General features: G+C 43.8%; 1 protein-coding gene across 1 annotated transcript in view; it reads left to right on the top strand.

Moving 5' to 3' along the window:
• Nucleotides 1–17066, top strand: part of ORC5 (origin recognition complex subunit 5) — a 90342-nt gene extending 73276 nt beyond the window's left edge. Inside the window, exons 13-14 of the mRNA XM_056846993.1 lie at nucleotides 11809–11921; nucleotides 16518–17066. Of these exons, the coding sequence (XP_056702971.1) occupies nucleotides 11809–11921; nucleotides 16518–16563 (159 nt within the window). The 3' untranslated portion in view covers nucleotides 16564–17066. The remainder of the gene's footprint in view (nucleotides 1–11808; nucleotides 11922–16517) is intronic.
• The last annotated feature ends 474 nt before the right edge of the window (nucleotides 17067–17540 follow it).

The following is a 17540-nucleotide window of genomic DNA, read 5'->3' as shown; positions in this document are numbered from 1 at the left end:
ATGCTTTCAACATTGTCTTCATAAATCCCTTGCGTTGACCACCAAAATACAGAAGTTGTATCATAAGAGGACTGCAATCCAAAATATGCTTATTTGGGGACAAGCACTGTTAAATTTGGTGGGACTTGAATAATTGGAAATATGATTAGGATTATGCTTATAGATAAAAGTAATATTGCAGAAGTGGTTCTGTAGAAATTGAACTGTGACTTTGCTTATTGAATGTATTGAGGTGGATTCTACCCCTATCTGACCGCTCCACTGAGCAAAATTTGAAGCCTTTCTTCAACTTAAGTGGCTCTTTTGTTGGAGGAAAAGCCACATAAGTTGGAGCTTCCATAGGCTGGAAGAAGACACTTGGAAGATGGCTGGATCTGTCAGAACCCAGTCTTGGTAGGGCAGGGTTTGACACGTGCATGCATGTGTCTGAGGGGCATTTTCCTACCTCCTGCCATAAGCACATAAGAAGAGCCCTGCTGGATCAGACCTAAGGCCCATCTAGTCCTGCATTTGCACAATGGCCATTCAGCTACCCCTAGGAAGCCCACAAACAGGAAGACTGCAACAGCATCATCCTGCCTGTTCTCCCCAGCAACTGATTTAAAGAGGCAGTACTACCTCTGGTACTGGACAGAATAGATATCCATCATGAATTGTAGCCATTGATAGCCCAGTCCTCCATGAATTTGTTCATTCCCCTGTTAAAGCATTCCAAATTAGTGGCCAAGACTACATCCTGTGGCAGCAAGCTGCAATGTACCTAATTTCCCCCTACACCCACATTCAACTGTTCAGATCATGCTGACTCCTAATCTGTTTTGGAAATATTGAGAGATTCTCAATATGGCATGTTGTGGTTTTATTTTTAAATGTCACGTTTCAGACTAAGGTTCCACATATTGTGTGTACCAAATCCTCTCCTAAAATAGTTTTTGGAAAATGTGTGTATATATTTTGAAACATATATAAGCAGACAAATCCTCTTGGTGTGTGGGTGGTGTTTTGTAATTAGGCATGATTAATATCTTGTTTCCTTGTGCCAGATTGGATCAATATCCTTTCAACATTTAATTATCATAATCCTTTAAAAATAGACACCAATTAACACATGCGTTTCACACTTAAAAAAAAAGAAGGAAGGAAGGAAAGTCGTATACCTTAAGCTTGATTTTTCATGAAAAAATATTTAGATGTCTCTTACTGAAGACCTAATATTAAGGAGCTTCTCCAATATTCTGTAGTCAATTAATTATGTTGACCTATAAGTGCTTTATAAAAGGCAGATTGATGAAATTACTGGGGAGATGCATCATTGCATTCAATTAGAAGCTAGGTTGACATTCTTAAAGAAACGGTGGTCTACATTTGAATTTTTGCGCACTCAGCTTCATTTAAAGCTAAAACTAAAAATCATCAGGGTACCTCTTCAGATAGCAAAAACTGGTTTATTCTGACCATTGAACATATGGGATCCCTGTTCTTGTCATCTAGTCTCCTTATATGTATTTTTAAATCAGGAATTAAACGTCTAAGGAAACTTCCCGGGAATGAAACGTCTAAGTGGTTTACTGCTCCAGATGTCTGAGCCACTTGTCATCTAACCATAGTACTCTTTTACTTCAAAATACAAAATAGCCAGATGAACATACCTTATACCAAGTCATATCATTGGTCTGTCTAATTTAGTACTGTCTATTCTGACCAGCAGTGGCTTCCCAAGGTCTCAGGTAACAGAGAGCTCTCAACAATAGCTGTTACCTGAGATCTTTTAACTGGGGATGCCTAGGATTAAACCTGGAACTTCTTGCATACAAAATCTACCCCCACAACACTTTTCACATGTATGTCAACAGTATGGCTGATAATTTCTGATTAAATGGGAACCATCCCTGTATCCTGGAATTCCAAGATCAAAGGAAACCATCATGCAGCAACAATTTCTATACAATGATCATAGCTGAAGTGCTTCTTGAACCGTCCGTATGGCTTGGAGTCCCTTTGCTGACAAGGAAGAGAAAGAGAAGTTGAAGAAGGATGATAATTGAAGTTGAAGAAGGATGATTTGTGTAGGATTGTTACCTGGGTTTGTAGGCTTCTGTGGGGCAACTGAGCTTCTTTGGTCACTTTCATGGGATGCTTCAAAGATCTCTGAATGTTTAAGCAACCTGAATCATTGCTCATTAGGGCACAGGAAGACTTGATGTTCTCCATAACAAACTTTGTAAACTTATTCTGAAGTATTATGAGCAAATGACTCGACATTTTACTGCTATTATCTGAGCTATGCTTTTCCTTTTATAAAGCTCCCTTCCGTTTTACAGATAAGAAAGTAGCAGCACAGAGGGGAAATGCCTTTCTGACACAGTGAAAGAAAATGGCACCTACGAAAAAATTATAAACTCTGTATATTGCTACAATATCCAGTTATTGTTTCAGTAGAAATAGATAAGGAAAGAAATTTGTAGCAGAGTATAATCTGGCTAATGTGCACAAATCTGAGAGAGCTACTTGCATGCAGGGAGTTGACTAGCAGGGCCCTCAGGTCCTCCTCAGAACTGGTTCACACACGGCAAGGCCTATCTGTTTTCTTCACGTGGGTGCTGTGAACTGAGTAGTGGATTATATCTAGCTATCAGTCATTGCAAGTTGTTGACGTGATCTTTCCCACAATTCCCACCCACCCCAAGAAGTTCCATCCAGACCTGGCATAATTGATTGAAGTGGTCATAGGACCTGTGTGGAATAATAGCCATGCAGGGCCAGGGGGTTGTGCTGAGGAGGTAGAAGGGAGCAAAATCACCCCTCCAACTTCTTCTGCCAGTGTATCTTCAATGTTGAAAGAGATGAGGAGGAGGAGTTTTCCAGCTTCCTCCTCCTCAGTGTAGCCCCCCTGAACCATGTGGCTATTCACAATTATCCTGTTACTCTGGGAATCAACTTTCCTGGGGTTTGACTGCCTTTGGGCAAGAAATTGCAGGAAAGATCTGTGATCCTTTCATCCATGGATCACTGGATCCAAACCAATATATGAAGTAGTGACCACGGACAAAGGGGGGGCAAGACTTCTTTGCTTTTAATTGTTATGTAGAGTAGGGAACTTCAGTACAGTCTTGGTGTACTGCCTGATTCATACTGCCTCTATACATAATTTCACAGGTTAAATTTCAGAGGTTTGTGTGTGTGTGTGAGCTGGCCATATGGTTCTGTAAAGAACTGAGAAATCTGGCCATGGCATTCTGTCATTGGAAAGTTATAGGACGACAGAGGTGCGGAGCCCAGAGAATGTCGAGGAACACTAGCTGCTGCTTCATTATGGGACTCTAAGCAGGCATTGACCTGATCAGTAAGTTGAATGGGAGATCTTTATAAGAGCAAAATATGAGAATAATAAATATTTTAAAAAGAAAAGTAAGCAAGTGTAGAGTACGAATCAAGATGAGTTAATGCTAGCATCCTCCAGACATTATGAAAACGGGGGCTTTTTCCAATTTTCAAGGAGTGAAGATACAATGTAGAAAGGATAAGCACCATTAATAAGTGAAGAGGTTTTTTAATTAATAATGATTCAAAAATGATTGAAACTTTGGTACTGTACTTTTTAGTACTTGTACTTTTTATGAGAGAAAATGAACAAAAGTAATAGAGGAGAGCAAAAGACGATGAAAAACTTAATGCATCAGTAACCCATAAAAATCAGGTCCCCTTGGAGTGGAAAGTCTACATAGATAGATCAAGATAGTGAGACAAGCAGGATCTTGAGCTAGTATATGAAGCTTAGCATAGTGGGTTAAACTGACTTCACATGCACTTGTAGAACAGCAGCAGTTTTCAGTAGACATACAGTGTATAGAGCTTATGAGAGAATCTGTCTGACTTCAAATCCTATTTCAAAGTCCAGTGCTTTTGGCTGGTGAGAGAATGTTTGTAGTTGATTGCCTTTTGTGGTATATAAAAAAGAATGTGTGATTATCTGCAAGGTGATGAGATAGCATCTTTTTTCCTGATTTGGTGAATATCCATGTGAAAAGGGATTCATCTTTGCATGAGTTTTACCATAACTAGGCTTAGTTTGTTACTAGAGTGTGGAGAAGCCAGAGGATGAGCGTAGGCTTGGAGGGCAAATAGTGCAATTCTATTGAATGGTGCATGGGTCCTAAAATGGCTCATCTGCCTTCATAGGTTGTGAAGAAAGGACGAGTCCATCCGAATTTTTTTGCAATCATCTTTGTGAAATGAGAAAAAAATACAGTCATCTAAAAACAAGTTTACAGAATACATTTGAAGGAAAATCAGTAGATGTTTTCTCAGTAAATGGTATGTATAATGTTTGGATCTTAGGTGGCTGATGACAGTTTTTTGTTGTTGGGCCAGTTTGCTCTCTGACTGCAGATCCTGCTTTGTCCACCATGTTTTTCCTAAGAATCCCTTGACACCCCCCCAAGGGGTCCTGCGGGTTGCAGTAAGAGTGGGGAGGTGGAGAATAAAGCCCTGCATCCTGCCAGTGATGGTTAGGATCCAACCCTCTCCTCTGTCTTGGTAAACGAAAGAACACTCATTCATATTAACAGTAATTAGGGTCTAGTGACATGTGAAAACTAATAGATGGACCGGCCCATAAGACTAGTAATAATAGTTAATAAGACTAATGGAGTGGGTCCTCTCTATTCAGGCATTTATAAAGAGATCTACATTACATCTGACAAAGTGGGCTCTAGTCCATAAAAGTTTATGGTGGAATAAAAGCTCATTAGACTTGAGAGTGCCCTGAGTCTCCTGGTGTGTTCGCTGCAATAGAGTGACATGGTTGCTTCTCTGGAATTCATGTCGATATTATACTTTGTGTTTGACAAAGTTGCAAAAGTTAGCATTTTGAAGAAAATCTTGAGCTTCCTCCTTCTCTTACCACTCTGCCTCACACATATTCTGTAACTTCTGTTATTTCTGCAGTTTTTAGAATACAACAAAATCATTTTATCAGCTGTAGGATCTAATTTTGAATTTGACCCTCCACTGAGATTGCTAGCAATGTCATTCACCTCCAATAGTAAACTCTAACTGATTTCACAGTTCCCACTTTAGCAGCACAGTCTGATTAAATTGTCCAATAAGTGCAAAGCTCAACTCTCAATATAAAAGGTACTGAACCTTTAAACTGATCTAACCAGTGTTGCAGCTACAGGTGAGTATTAAAAAGTAATCCCTTGCATCTTCAGAATCTAAATTTGAAAAAAAAATTGTTTACCTCAAGTAAGAATAAAACATATTCAACAATTATTTCAAAATGTACTTCAAAAAATGACAACATCCAGCATCATACATTGCCTTAATGGCAATGCCGAAGTATAGATCTGTGCAAAGATTCCAATGATTTATATTCTTATTATGAAAGGGAAAAGGAGCTTGAGCCTTACAATCTTCAAGGCTCTTTAAATCATATTTGAAGTTGAGGTTTGACAAGCTGTAAAAGAAAGATTTGATCACTTTGCTGAACTGCACTTCCATAGTGTTAAGGTGGAAATCATATCCTGAGGCCTCTGTGAGTGAAAAGAACTTTTCAGTGGACGTGACTGGAAATGCCTGTCCTCCACATCGTTTCCACCTTCCAGGCCCTGATTGGGCCACACAGAAACACCAATACAGAGTAGGAGGCAGAACTGCAACCAGTTCCTGCTGTCTTTCTAACATGAAGGATGCCGAGATTTCAAACAGTTTCCCTTAATATAAGGCATTTTCTACCTTTTTCTTTTTACCCCTCTGGGATTCCTTACAAATCTTCGTGAAAGCAAACTAGGCATTTAATTTTTTTTAAAGCGATCTCTCCCCACCTCACAGACACAATTAGTAAAGGTGATTGAGCACTCTTTTTTTGGATTGCAGTTGTGATCTGCACCCTTGAACATTTGAAAACTGTTTCTTCCCTTCAAATGTTTAAAAATGCCAAGAATGGGATGAGCGTGCACAGTCTTGCAGTTCTTTGCTGTGCTGCCCCCCATCATTGTCTACCTGAAGAACCGCATATCAGCCTACAAAACAGGTTCTCTCTCAATTATGGTGGCGCTCCCACAGCCAGGAACTTTTCCTTTCCTTTGAGGAGGGTCTATAGTTCCCAAAGGCATGCACCTCTTTGGCTAAGAAAGGTCATGTTCCTGAATATATTCAGGGTAGCTTTGCTGCCAACTACATGAGCAGCTTAAAAAAAAAAAAAAACCAGCCAAATTTGTGCAAGGGTCATTGAATTTAATTCTGTGGGGCTTGTTTTCCACATTTTGTCTAAAATGTGTTTTCAAAATGACAGCTGGTTTTCACAGGGCCTTTGTTACATACAATTGGTTTTAACGTCTGTATGAATTTAACTACCAGCAGTAGTGGGGTGTTGTTGTTTTTTAATATGAGCAACCAAAATAAAAGAAGCTCTGTTTTGTGTTTCTTTCCTGAAAACAAAAAAGCTGCATTTTGGTTAGATGGCTAACAGTTCTAAGATGCTTTTGAGTGAGTCAAGACACTGAACAAGCAATGCTTTACAGCACAGTGTATTTCAGAAGGTCTGCAGGCTTAGAGTCATGTTGTAAACCAGCGGCCTTAAATGTGTCTAGACCCTGGACCCAACTTGAATCCCAGGCAGCAGCGTGGGACACACTGAGTTGCAAGTACAGGACAGGCAGTCCTGTGACAGGCAGAGCTGTGTGATATAGCAGTCACATGATAAAAAAGGAGGATCCAGAGTTAGGACCTTGCATTAGACCCGTAGGCAGCAGAGCAAGAGAGCCAGAAGCAGGAAGTGCAAGCTGACTGTCAGAAGGTATATGTCATAGTGAAGAACAAGCCAGCACAGGCAGGTCAGACCCTTCTTCCCCACAAAACTCTCCCTTGCCTTCTTTTTTCTTCTGATCTACTGGCTGCCTTTCCATCTCATTGTTTTGGCCAGTGCTCTTTGCCTATGCTTGTACCATGAAAAGTCCCTCACCTATGAAAGAGGGTCTATGTGGCATATGTCAGTGATTGCTGGATGAACCAAGAGAGAAGGCAAGGAAGAATTGTCATGGGCCAAGCTGGCAGAGGCAAGGGAGAGCTTCTGCAGAAGGGAGGGCATTTCTTTGAACCCGCCTGTGCTAAAAAGGGATCCCCTCCAACTCTGAGGGAGTGCATTTCACCATCCTGCTGCTCCTCTCGCTGTATGTGTAAAGAGGAGCAGGAGGGCATGATTTCTGCACATGAGCACCAGCAGCTTGTCCTCCCAAAAACATCAAACAAACAAAAAAGCTCTGTCATGGCTAGCTATGAAGCACTTGGGGTGAGGGGGCACGGCAGCTCCTGGCTTCTCCCAACCACCAACCTGGCTGGCTGAAGGGTGGTGGTGGCAATGGCTCCTTGCTCCTCTGCACCCACCTACACTACCACCATCTTGTATGTGGAGGTGGCTCTCTCTGCTCCTTCTGGCCCACTGGCACACAAGCTTGCCTGGCTCCTCCTCCCCTCAGCTGAGTTTATGTTGTCTGTGCAAGTGTTTTTAAACAGGCACCACAGATATATCCGAGAACCAGTCGAAGCTGGTAAAAGCCCTCGTGGCCACAGCTGCCACCTGCTTATCCAGCGGCAGGCCTGGGTCCAAGAGCACCCCCAGACTACGGACCTGTTCCTTCAAGGGGAGTTCAACCCCATCCAGAATGGGTGAGACCTTAAATCCCCGGTCAGACTTCTACCCACCAGTAGCACTTCTGTCTTGTCAGGCTTAAGCTTCAGTTTATTAGCTCTCATCCACTCCAAAACTGCCTTCAGGCACTAGTTCAGGGGTTCTACAGCCTCCCTGGAATAAGCTGGAAGTTTGAGATAGAGCTGATATCCGCATATTGGTGACAAGCCAGCCCAAATCACCAGATGACCTCACTCAGCAGTTTGATGTAAATGTTAAAGAGCATAGGGGCAAGATGGAACCTTGTGAGAGACCAAAGGCCAAGGAGCTGAACAGTCCTCCAGCACCACCTTCTGAAACCTACCCTCCAGGTAGGACTGGAACCACCACTAAGCAGTGCCTCCCAATCCCAGTCCAGATAGGCAGTCCAGAAGGTCGATGTTATTGAAAGCCACTGAGAAGTCCGGGAGCATCAATACTCCCTCTCTCCATCTTCTGCAGAGTCCTTCCATCTCCTGTAGAATCCTTCTGCTAGCCCAGGTGCTTCCTCCAGAGGAAGGAGCCTTCCTGTGGTGCAAGATGCTCCTAAATGGAGCCTTGAACCTGGGAAATGGGAGATCCTTTGCTTATTGGAATTCAGAATATTTCCAACTTTGTGAGATAGGTGCATCCTCAGGAGAATTGTGGGGTGGTAGCAACTGAACAAACCCTTAAGCCTGAGCTTTGACCAGTCTTGATCAGAGTTTGGTTCAAGAATTGTACATTTGTTATTGTTGTTTTTAATCTGTTACTTTTCACAGATGTTTGCCTATTACATAATTACAGCAATGCTTTAAAAAAACACAGCAGCCTCAGTCAAACAAGGCTGAAAGAAGTTTGTTTCCCTAGCTTCTGAAAGAATCTCATGTGTGAATGGGGTATAATTTATTCTCTGTGTGTGGATTGTTTGAGGCCTTTGTTATTGGGAAATTGTAACATGAGACCAAGTGGCTGGGGCTGCAGTTTCCCAGGTAAAAGTCCTTGTCTTGTCTTCAAGTGGTAACCCATGGCTTTGTATCTGCTGTAGCATGTTATTCTTACAACATTAATCAGAAATTTGATATCTAGCCTGCCGGCCATTTTAGATTTATAGCCAGAAGGTTTAGGGAGCAATTTTGCTGTACTGACCTTCTGTTCCATTTTACTGCATTTTGGAGAAATTGGTCACCATTCGTTGTTAATACAGTGGCTGGCATATTTGTAATGCTGTGGCAAGGTCGTTTTTTAGTTCTGCATCCTCCGTAATATTCAGGTGGGTCCAGCTCTAAGTCATCAGAGCTTCTGTTGTGTTCACCGGGAGTTTTTATGAGCCTTGTGCCATTCCTGCTGTGGAATATGACCTCTTTTCATTGGTAGTCTCTGAGTGTAAGAAGCCAGCTGCAAGCATACCCAGCAAAAAATGATTAGCCAATAATAGTGCACTGGGGTGTAAAAGAGCGGTTGTAATAACTGATTACGCCATTATGCTTCATCGTTGACTGAATAAAGGGCCTGAGTGAATGAAGAGCAATTCTCCTTAACTCAGAGGGGCTCATAATATCTGAAAATAATTATTTAATCCTACAAAACTGGGGAGGGGTAGTGGAAAATATCTATACCGAAGGTCATTTTTGAATGGCAGTCTGGGTGCTTTTCCATTTATTTTCCTTTTCTAAAGTGCTTGAGACATAGAGCGTTTAGTTTTATTTTGCAGATAGTGGTCTGTAGACCAGAGTAACTTACAGTGTAGTTCTAAACAGAGTTGACTCTTCTAAGTCCACTATTTCTAGTGGTTTTACAAGAATGTAACTCTGCTTGGGATTGCACAGTTAAATTCATAGCTATAAATGAGCCTGTGAGCAAAATTGTTTTAAAACGCTAACATCTGGATATAGCATCGTACTTAGCAAGTATCAGATTATTATTATGTATTCTGCCTGTATAAAGGATATTCACGTGTATTTGTTTTGACTAGTATAAGCAGGCTCGTATAAGCTTGTTCACACAACCATTTTGTAAGGGGAAGCACAGTGTTCCCATGTGTTTTGGTTGGTCTCAACACTCTGTGTGGTAAGATTTGCTGTTCTCAGTTGCTGTAGAACATTGCATTCCAGTTCAAACCAAGTTGGCTGTGATTATGTCCTAGTGAAATTAATGGAACTTAAATCAGCCATGACCAACGTGTCCCATTCATTTCTGTAGACCCTAAGCACAATTAACTTTTATTGGATTGGAATTCACATTTACTGTTGAAGTTGATTGCATTCTTAGCACATAATGTTGTTTTCACAAGACTGTGTTGCATCCAAATTGGGGACTTCAAGAGAATCCTAAGTGTGAAAATAGATATGTAACACACAAATAATACACACAACAAAATACCAAACTGAAGAATGGAATGAAAACCTTCCAGGGTGACTTGTGATGTTACCGTGTGGATATTATGTGTAGCGCACAGTAGTGAAATCAGTCCTATTACAGTACACTCCATACATACTGAGACAAAGTATAATTGTTTAATGTAAATGACAATGTGTCTATTTTTATACTATCTTCCTTATGTCAAACGAAAGGGTCCATACTAACAGTTTTAGTGAAGACTGCAGCACCCTATTAAGGTGGATGATGAATCCACGTGCCTAATATAAAGGAAGTGCTAAAACTGGCTGGTCACACAGCAAATGCTAGAGCTACATCTACATGTCATTGAATACTGTCCTGACACCTGAGACAAATGTACAAGCTACCGAAATCTTTTGGTCCACTATGAGAACGCACACCTATCTTACTTGATGAAACTGAAAGGACTACAAAGGGTCACTATCAGAAACAAAAAGAAGCATATTATTTCTTCAGATTAAAAGGTAATGGCCTGCTTGGTCTGTGAAAGCAATTGGGCACCATTTTCAAAAACAGGGAACTCTTAAGCTTAAGCTCTCAGCCATTATGGTGCAAACAAGCCATTTTATGAATCAGAAGGCCAGCGTCTTATCAGAGAGATTGTACAGTGCAGCAAAACATGTTACCTAGTTCTCTGAGAGTAGCGTGGTAATGGACAAGATTTCCATGACTTGAGAAATGGCTTCAGTAATAGATAAAAAAAAACATAACATGGAGAGATTGTGGGAAAGTTATGAGAGACAGTATTCCATATCATCCAAAGTGGGATCTATCCAAATTAAGAGTCAGATTATGAAACTTTTCTTTCAAGTATGATCGGTAGAAACACCAGTCACTTTTCCTGTGGAAGCTTGAAGAGGTGGTGATCCATCTACCTACAAAATAAGTGATAGGTTTATGAATTTTTGTAGTCACCACCTTTGAAGACACCTCAAGAAACATAGAGCTTGAAGAGACATCTAAGGTCATCCAGTCCAACCTCCTGCACAATGCAGGAAATTCACAACTACCCCCTCCACTCCCCCAGTGACCCCTGTTCTGTCCAGAGGAAGAGTTAGTCATATGTCCAGAGTTAATTGCATTGCTTGGCCAAGACTCACACATTATATTGCTTGAATCTTTGTAAACTATCTTAATCAGTTAGCTTCCCTAGTCCAACAGTACTTAGCTGCATTTGTTTGATTATCACACTTCTCCCTCCCCATGGCAACTCAACCATGTGAACATCGACTCCAGCCTGCTAGCTGACACCAGTTGCCAGAGCTGGGAGGTGCATTATACTTAAATTATAATGTTTGCCCTTTTAGTAGTTTGATTTAAATACAATAACTAGACAGCATGAACAAGGTCACTGTTTTTATCAGGGAACAGCACCCAATCCCTGCCTGTCAAAAAAATCAATCACTGCGGTCCCTGTTGGACTCCCTGCCTAGTCCAGAATACCTTCTACCCCTCTTGCAGAAGAGCAAGAAAAAGTACTGCGACGGCTGCTTGCGTTAAGTGAAACTTATAGTGTCTCCGCTTACTTTGCTACACGTGCCAGTCATTGGTCATTTTGGGGCGTTAGAATACACAGAGATGGAAATGGCAGATGTGGCACAAGATCTTGCCCAAACAGAATTGTGGTTGGTAAGTCTATTTATGTTTCTGCTTGTGCATCAATGGATCCAAGCCAGTGTGTTGAAGAAGCTAGCCGATGTGGGAAAGTATTGCTGCTTGCATTGGCAAACCCAGTTCCTTTTTCTCTCCTTCCTCTTTAGATCACGTCACTTGTGACACTACAGCTGTTAACCTTGGTAGGCCACGATGACCCACTTAATGGACCAAGATACAAATGCAGTGTGTCTCTAGATTTCATCAGAGGTATTTCAAGGTAAATCCTCTTTAACATCTACGAGTACTGCAAGCACAGTATTGTACTTCACCTGTCTACCAGATTTCCAGCTGTTAAGAGAAGTGACTCTTAGGGTAGTCAAGAATGAAGAAAAGGTGGCTATGAACTAAATAAATGGAAGAGAAACTGGTTGTGTTGTATTTGAGTCCCATGGACAGCATACACCAGCCATGTATTATGGTCTGTCAAGTGCTTGTTCTTGTAGCCCCAGCAGGCTGCACAACATGGATGTTTGTTGAGCCCCCAGTGGGCTGCATTATATGCCTGGTGGGCTGCATTCAGCTTCGCTGGTCATGTTGTGCAGTGCTGCTGTAGAGGATCTGTTCATAATTTAGCCTGCATTGTATTATTATTTATTTACACAGACCCATCAGTATATACTTGGTGTTTTTTATAGAGCTGTATAAGCAGAAAAGTGTCTCCCCTACAGAGCTTATGGTTTACATTTGGGCGATGGGAGGAACAATCAAGGAAAGGAAAGAGTAGGAGATGCAAAGGAAGGAGAGCTCAATATGACAGTGGGAGAACTGTGAGTAGATCTGGGTGGTTTATTTAAAAAAAATGCAAATAGCAAGGGTAGGATGGAGAGCTGACTAGCATTGGGACCACAGCGCAAGGACTGTGGGATTTAACCCTTTCCCTCATGTTGTTGTCACTGTCTTAATCCTCTTCCTTGCCATTTGCCCTGCAGGGTAACATTCACTGACACCTGTATGGTACCTGTTTGGTTTTGCCATGGAGCAATGAGCACCCTCCCCTTTGGGGGATAGCAGAATTAAGACTGAAAATGACTCAGGGGAAAAGAATCAAGAAAACCCCTGCATCATAGCCAAGATCCTAATTGGAGGGTGCCATGGCTTCTGTTCACAGTTTAGAAAGCAGTGGGAAGTCCCTTTAGGCATAAATGTGACCAAATGCAATTACATAGGCTTTTGGGAATGAGGACTAAGGCATTCTTAGAGATTCTAGGCAAGCACATCAAACAGCTAATGAGAGAGAGAGAGATGCTAGGCAAAAGACTTTTTTATCCTCCAAGGGGGCCATTTCACACATTACTCCAAGGCAAGACCAGGTTTTTCACTGAGTGTACACTGAGCAGCAGTCCCTGGTGAGTGAATTCATGGTATGTTGTGTGTGTTTGCTACTTTCCGCTTGTTTTTAGGTATCTATTTAAAGCATCTTAGACATATGCCTAAAAAAAACAAGGTGTTAGGAAGCCCTGAATCTGCATCTTTCCAAAAGTCACACAACTGCATTCATATAACCTCTGTAGCAATTAACAGTGATAAGCACAAGATTACACTTCCGGTGCCCCTCATCAGTCATGGTGTGGTGGAACACAGGCAGGATGGTGCTGCTGCAGTCGTCTTGTTTGTGGCTTCCTAGAGGCACCTGGTTGGCCACTGTGTGAACAGACTGCTGGACTTGATGGGCCTTGGTCTGATCCAGCAGGGCCTTTCTTATGTTCTTATGTCATGGGTTAGCATTTGCAATGTTAGCTGTTAGTTTACATTTCTGGGAAATCAAATTCCTCACAATTTCTCCTTTGAAGCTGTTTTTAAAAATCCATGTTCTTTCAGAAGGGGAGGAAGCCTCTTTCTTGGCAAACCTGTGAAATGCTTTCCTTGCTGTCCAAAACTTAGAAAGTGTGTAGACAAGGGCGTTGCTTGCTTGGTCCCCTCCTGCTTGTTGTGTTCTGAGCATGGTTCATTTGTGCGTAGAAGAGTCACCAGATTTATATCTGGTTGAAGATATAAGGCCCCAGGTTCAATCTCCGGCATCTCCAGTTAAAGAGCCCGGGCAGGTAGGTGATGTGAAAGACCCTTGCCTGAGACCCTGGAGAGCTGCTGCCGGTCTGAGTAGACAATACTGAATTGGATGGACCGAGGGGGGGGGGGTCTGATTCATTAGAAATCATGTGTTCATGTGTATTTTGGAGGGGGCTGTGAGCTCAGTGGCGGAGCCTCTGCTCAGCATGCAGGAGATCCCAGGTTCAATCCCCAGCGGCATCTCCAGTTAAAGGGACCGGGCAGGTAGGTGATGGGAAAGACCCTTTCTGCCTGAGATCCTGGAGAGCCATGGGGAGGGGGCTGTGAGCTCAGTGGTGGAGCCTCTGCTGGGCATGCAGGAGGTCCCAGGTTGAATCCCCAGCGGCATCTCCAGTTAAAGGGACTAGGCAAGTAGGGGATGGGAAAGACCTCAGCCTGAGACCCTGGAGAGCCGCTGCCGGTCTGAGTAGACCAATACTGACTTGGATAGACCGAGGGGGGGGGGGGTCTGGTTAAGCAGAAGGCAGCTTCCCGAGGAGGGGCCCGTGGCTCAGTGGCAGAGCCTCTGCTTGGGCATAGCAGGAGGCCCCCGGTTCAGTCCCCGCGGGGCGCCTCCACTCCCACCCTGGCCCAGGCAAGCCCGGCGCTGCCAGGCCTCCGCCTCCCCCCCCCCCCACTCGCTGCACGGAGGCCAGGCGGGGCGCGCGGAGAGCGAGGCCGGATCCCGCCGCCGGGACGATCCGCCCGGCCCTCCCTCCTTCCCTTCCGCTCGCCCAGCCTCCGTGCAGCGGGGATCGCCAAGGAGGAAGTGGGAGAGGGGAAAAAGGAAGGCCGGGGGTGGGGGGGGTAGGCCTGAGGGGGAGACGCCGGTTTCGCCCGCGGGGGGAGGGGAAGCCGGGGAGGGGGGAGGGGAAGCCGGGGCGGGGGGAGCCCGGGCGGCGAAGGAAGCCAGGCCGCGGGTCTGCTTACCTCCAGCGCCAGCCGCCCAGGAGCCCAGCAGCAGAAGCCGCCCCAGCACCACCATCTTTGACCCCGGCCCAGGCCTTCTTCTTGTGAGGACTCCCAGAAGGGGGGCGGTGGGGGTTTAAACCTCCCCCCCCACGCTTCCCGGCCCTGAAGCGCCCCCGCCCAAGCTGAGCGAAGGCAGCTTCTCCCCCTCAGGCCTACCCCCACCCACCCCGGCCTTCCTTTTTCCCCTCTCCCACTTCCCCCTCGGCGATCCCCGCTGCACGGAGGCTGGGCGAGCAGAAGGGAAGGGAAGGAGGGAGGGCCGGGCGGATCGTCCCAGCGGCGGGATCCGGCCTCACTCTCCGCGCGCCCTGCCCGGCCTCCGTGCAGCGAGTGGGGGGGGGGAGGCGGAGGCCTGGCAGCGCCGGGCTTGCCTGGGCCAGGGGCGGGTGGGAGCGGAGGCGCCCCGCGGGGACTGAACCGGGGGCCTCCTGCTATGCCCAAGCAGAGGCTCTGCCACTGAGCCATGGGCCCCTCCTCGGGAAGCTGCCTTCTGCTTAACCAGACCCCCCCCCCCGGTCCATCCAAGTCAGTACTGTCTACTCAGTACTGTTGTACTGAGTACAATTCCTCAGTTCCTGAGGCTCAGGAACGGGAAGCGCACGGGGGGAGGGGAGGTTAAACTTCTCTGCGCTGCCTAGGCAGGCTGCGCAGAGCAGTTTAAATACCCCGCCTCCCAGCTGGCCGTCCGGGCAGGGAACGCTGGTTGGCGGGAGGGGCGGGGGTCCGCACATTCGCTCCATAAGACGCACCGACATTTCCCTTCACTTTTGAGGAGGAAAAAAGTGCGTCTTATGGAGCGAAAAATACGGTAAATATCTAGCAACTGTTAAGGGGGTTTTCCGATCCTTATCTACAAGGAAAAACTGGACAATTTTTTTGAGATGATAAGTTCACATAACCTATTAAGGGGGAGGCTAGATCGTATACAAAACAAGGACTTAGGAAATGATGCACGATCTAGAGAAAAGTGGGTATAGCAAATAAGAGGTCCAATTAGATACTCTTTTCAACATGTACTTCTCAAGTGTTCTATTGTTACTACTAGTAAAGTTGGTCTCACACAAACAGGAAACTACAATGTCTGAATCATAATATCGGACAATTGAATACATTTGGGAAGGAGAAAAAATCCTTTGTTTTCAACTCCACTGATGTATCATTCTTCATTAAAGGCCAAAGAAATACATTCAAGTCTTCTGTCTATTGAGTATTCTTAGATTGTTCAAGTGTAGTTAAAAAACATGGGTTATCTACTATCAAGATTGGCAGGCTGCAAATTAAGGAGCTATGTTGAAACAGGTGGTTTGGAAGAGAAACAGAGTGTTCAGTGGCAGGGAAGAGCTCTGCTTTGCATCTCTAAACAGTGAGCCATGTATACTAGACTTTTTTACTAATCCTTTTATTCTTAAGCTACATTGTTTTACTATTTAAATGCAGCAAATAAAGGGCTCCTGCCTTTCTCCATGTACACACAATCAGTCCCATGATCCAGGTATTGTATGTGGAGATGTATGGAGGGGCATTTCTTTGGGCATTTCAGCCCAAGGTGTATGATTTTCATTACTCTTCGCTGCAGCAGGAGTAGGATTTTGGGGACTGTTTCAGGCTGCCACAGGAGAGGAAAGTTGCACCCCAAAGGCAGAAATCCTTGTGCCTGCAAAAATATGACATTGGATCCACCCCATGAATGCAAAAGGACCAAACTTTCACAATCTTCTCCTCTGGTTTTTTGAAAACTTGAGTAATCACTCAATATCTGACTTTGTGTGTGTTTGTGTGTTTCTTTTGTTTACAGGACAGTGAGCTTTGACATAACAAAGTACTTGTATGACTTCTTGTGAAGACCCCATGAACTTGGTGGCACTGACTAAGGCAAGCTCTGTTTTTCTGTTGACTTGAACTGTCCAGGGAGAGGAGACTTTGGGCTTCACCGGATTTGTCCAAAACAGGTGTTGGCCCAGCATGGGATCTGATGAAAACACTCAAGCTAGTCTAGATGGATCTGAGCAGAGGACTATTTACCAGAGGCCCCTGAGTCTTTGGGAAGAATGTGTTAATTATAAACAGCAGGGTTTGAGCACAATCTGTTCTGCTCTTAATGATGTTATCTTAACACTAAAATTGCCTGAAACCCATTTGACTAAGGACTGTCTTTTATACTATATTGAACTATCCCCTGTGCTTTGAACATGGCAGCAGCCTTGTTTCTATGCCCAGTCTTTTCACTTCCTCTCCATGGGAGCCTTTTAAAGCTGCCTGCCAAAGCGCTCAATCCTATGGCCACAGTTTAAACGAGATTGAAATAGCAAATATGATAAACATAAAACTAAGGTGGTGTGTGCTTATCTTTCTAAGCCCTGGCCAGTTATTCATAACTGTAAATATTGATAATTAAAATCTGTTCTTGAAAAAAATGTATCACTTGGGCCTTACATTACCTTGAAAGACAAGAATTCACTTTGGCAAATTACTCCCTCACTTAAAGATACCATGATACCTTTTAAAGGAAGCATAATTAGCGTATCTAACTTCCAGATCAGACATACGAACTCTTGCCACATATGGATCTCCTATCTGCATGTAAATTTACTATGAGGATTAAAACACAGTGCAATTCCAGATATCTTTAGACATGGGAATTGCATGCCAGAGAGTACCCAAGTTTCTGTGAGTTGGTTTGTTTTTTGGTTGTTGTTTTTTTTGCTATTTTATATAAGTTTTTAGACTGATGTTTCAACTTTATCCAGACTCTCTTGATTTCTTGACTGTTTTTGTTTCATTCCTTCTAGAAAATTCATTTATTGTTGTCTTTGTTTTT

Source organism: Euleptes europaea, chromosome 3 (assembly GCF_029931775.1).
Source record: "Euleptes europaea isolate rEulEur1 chromosome 3, rEulEur1.hap1, whole genome shotgun sequence".
NCBI lineage: Eukaryota > Metazoa > Chordata > Lepidosauria > Squamata > Sphaerodactylidae > Euleptes > Euleptes europaea.
Note: the sequence above shows the minus strand (reverse complement) of the source record. Positions and strands in the feature narration are given on the sequence as shown.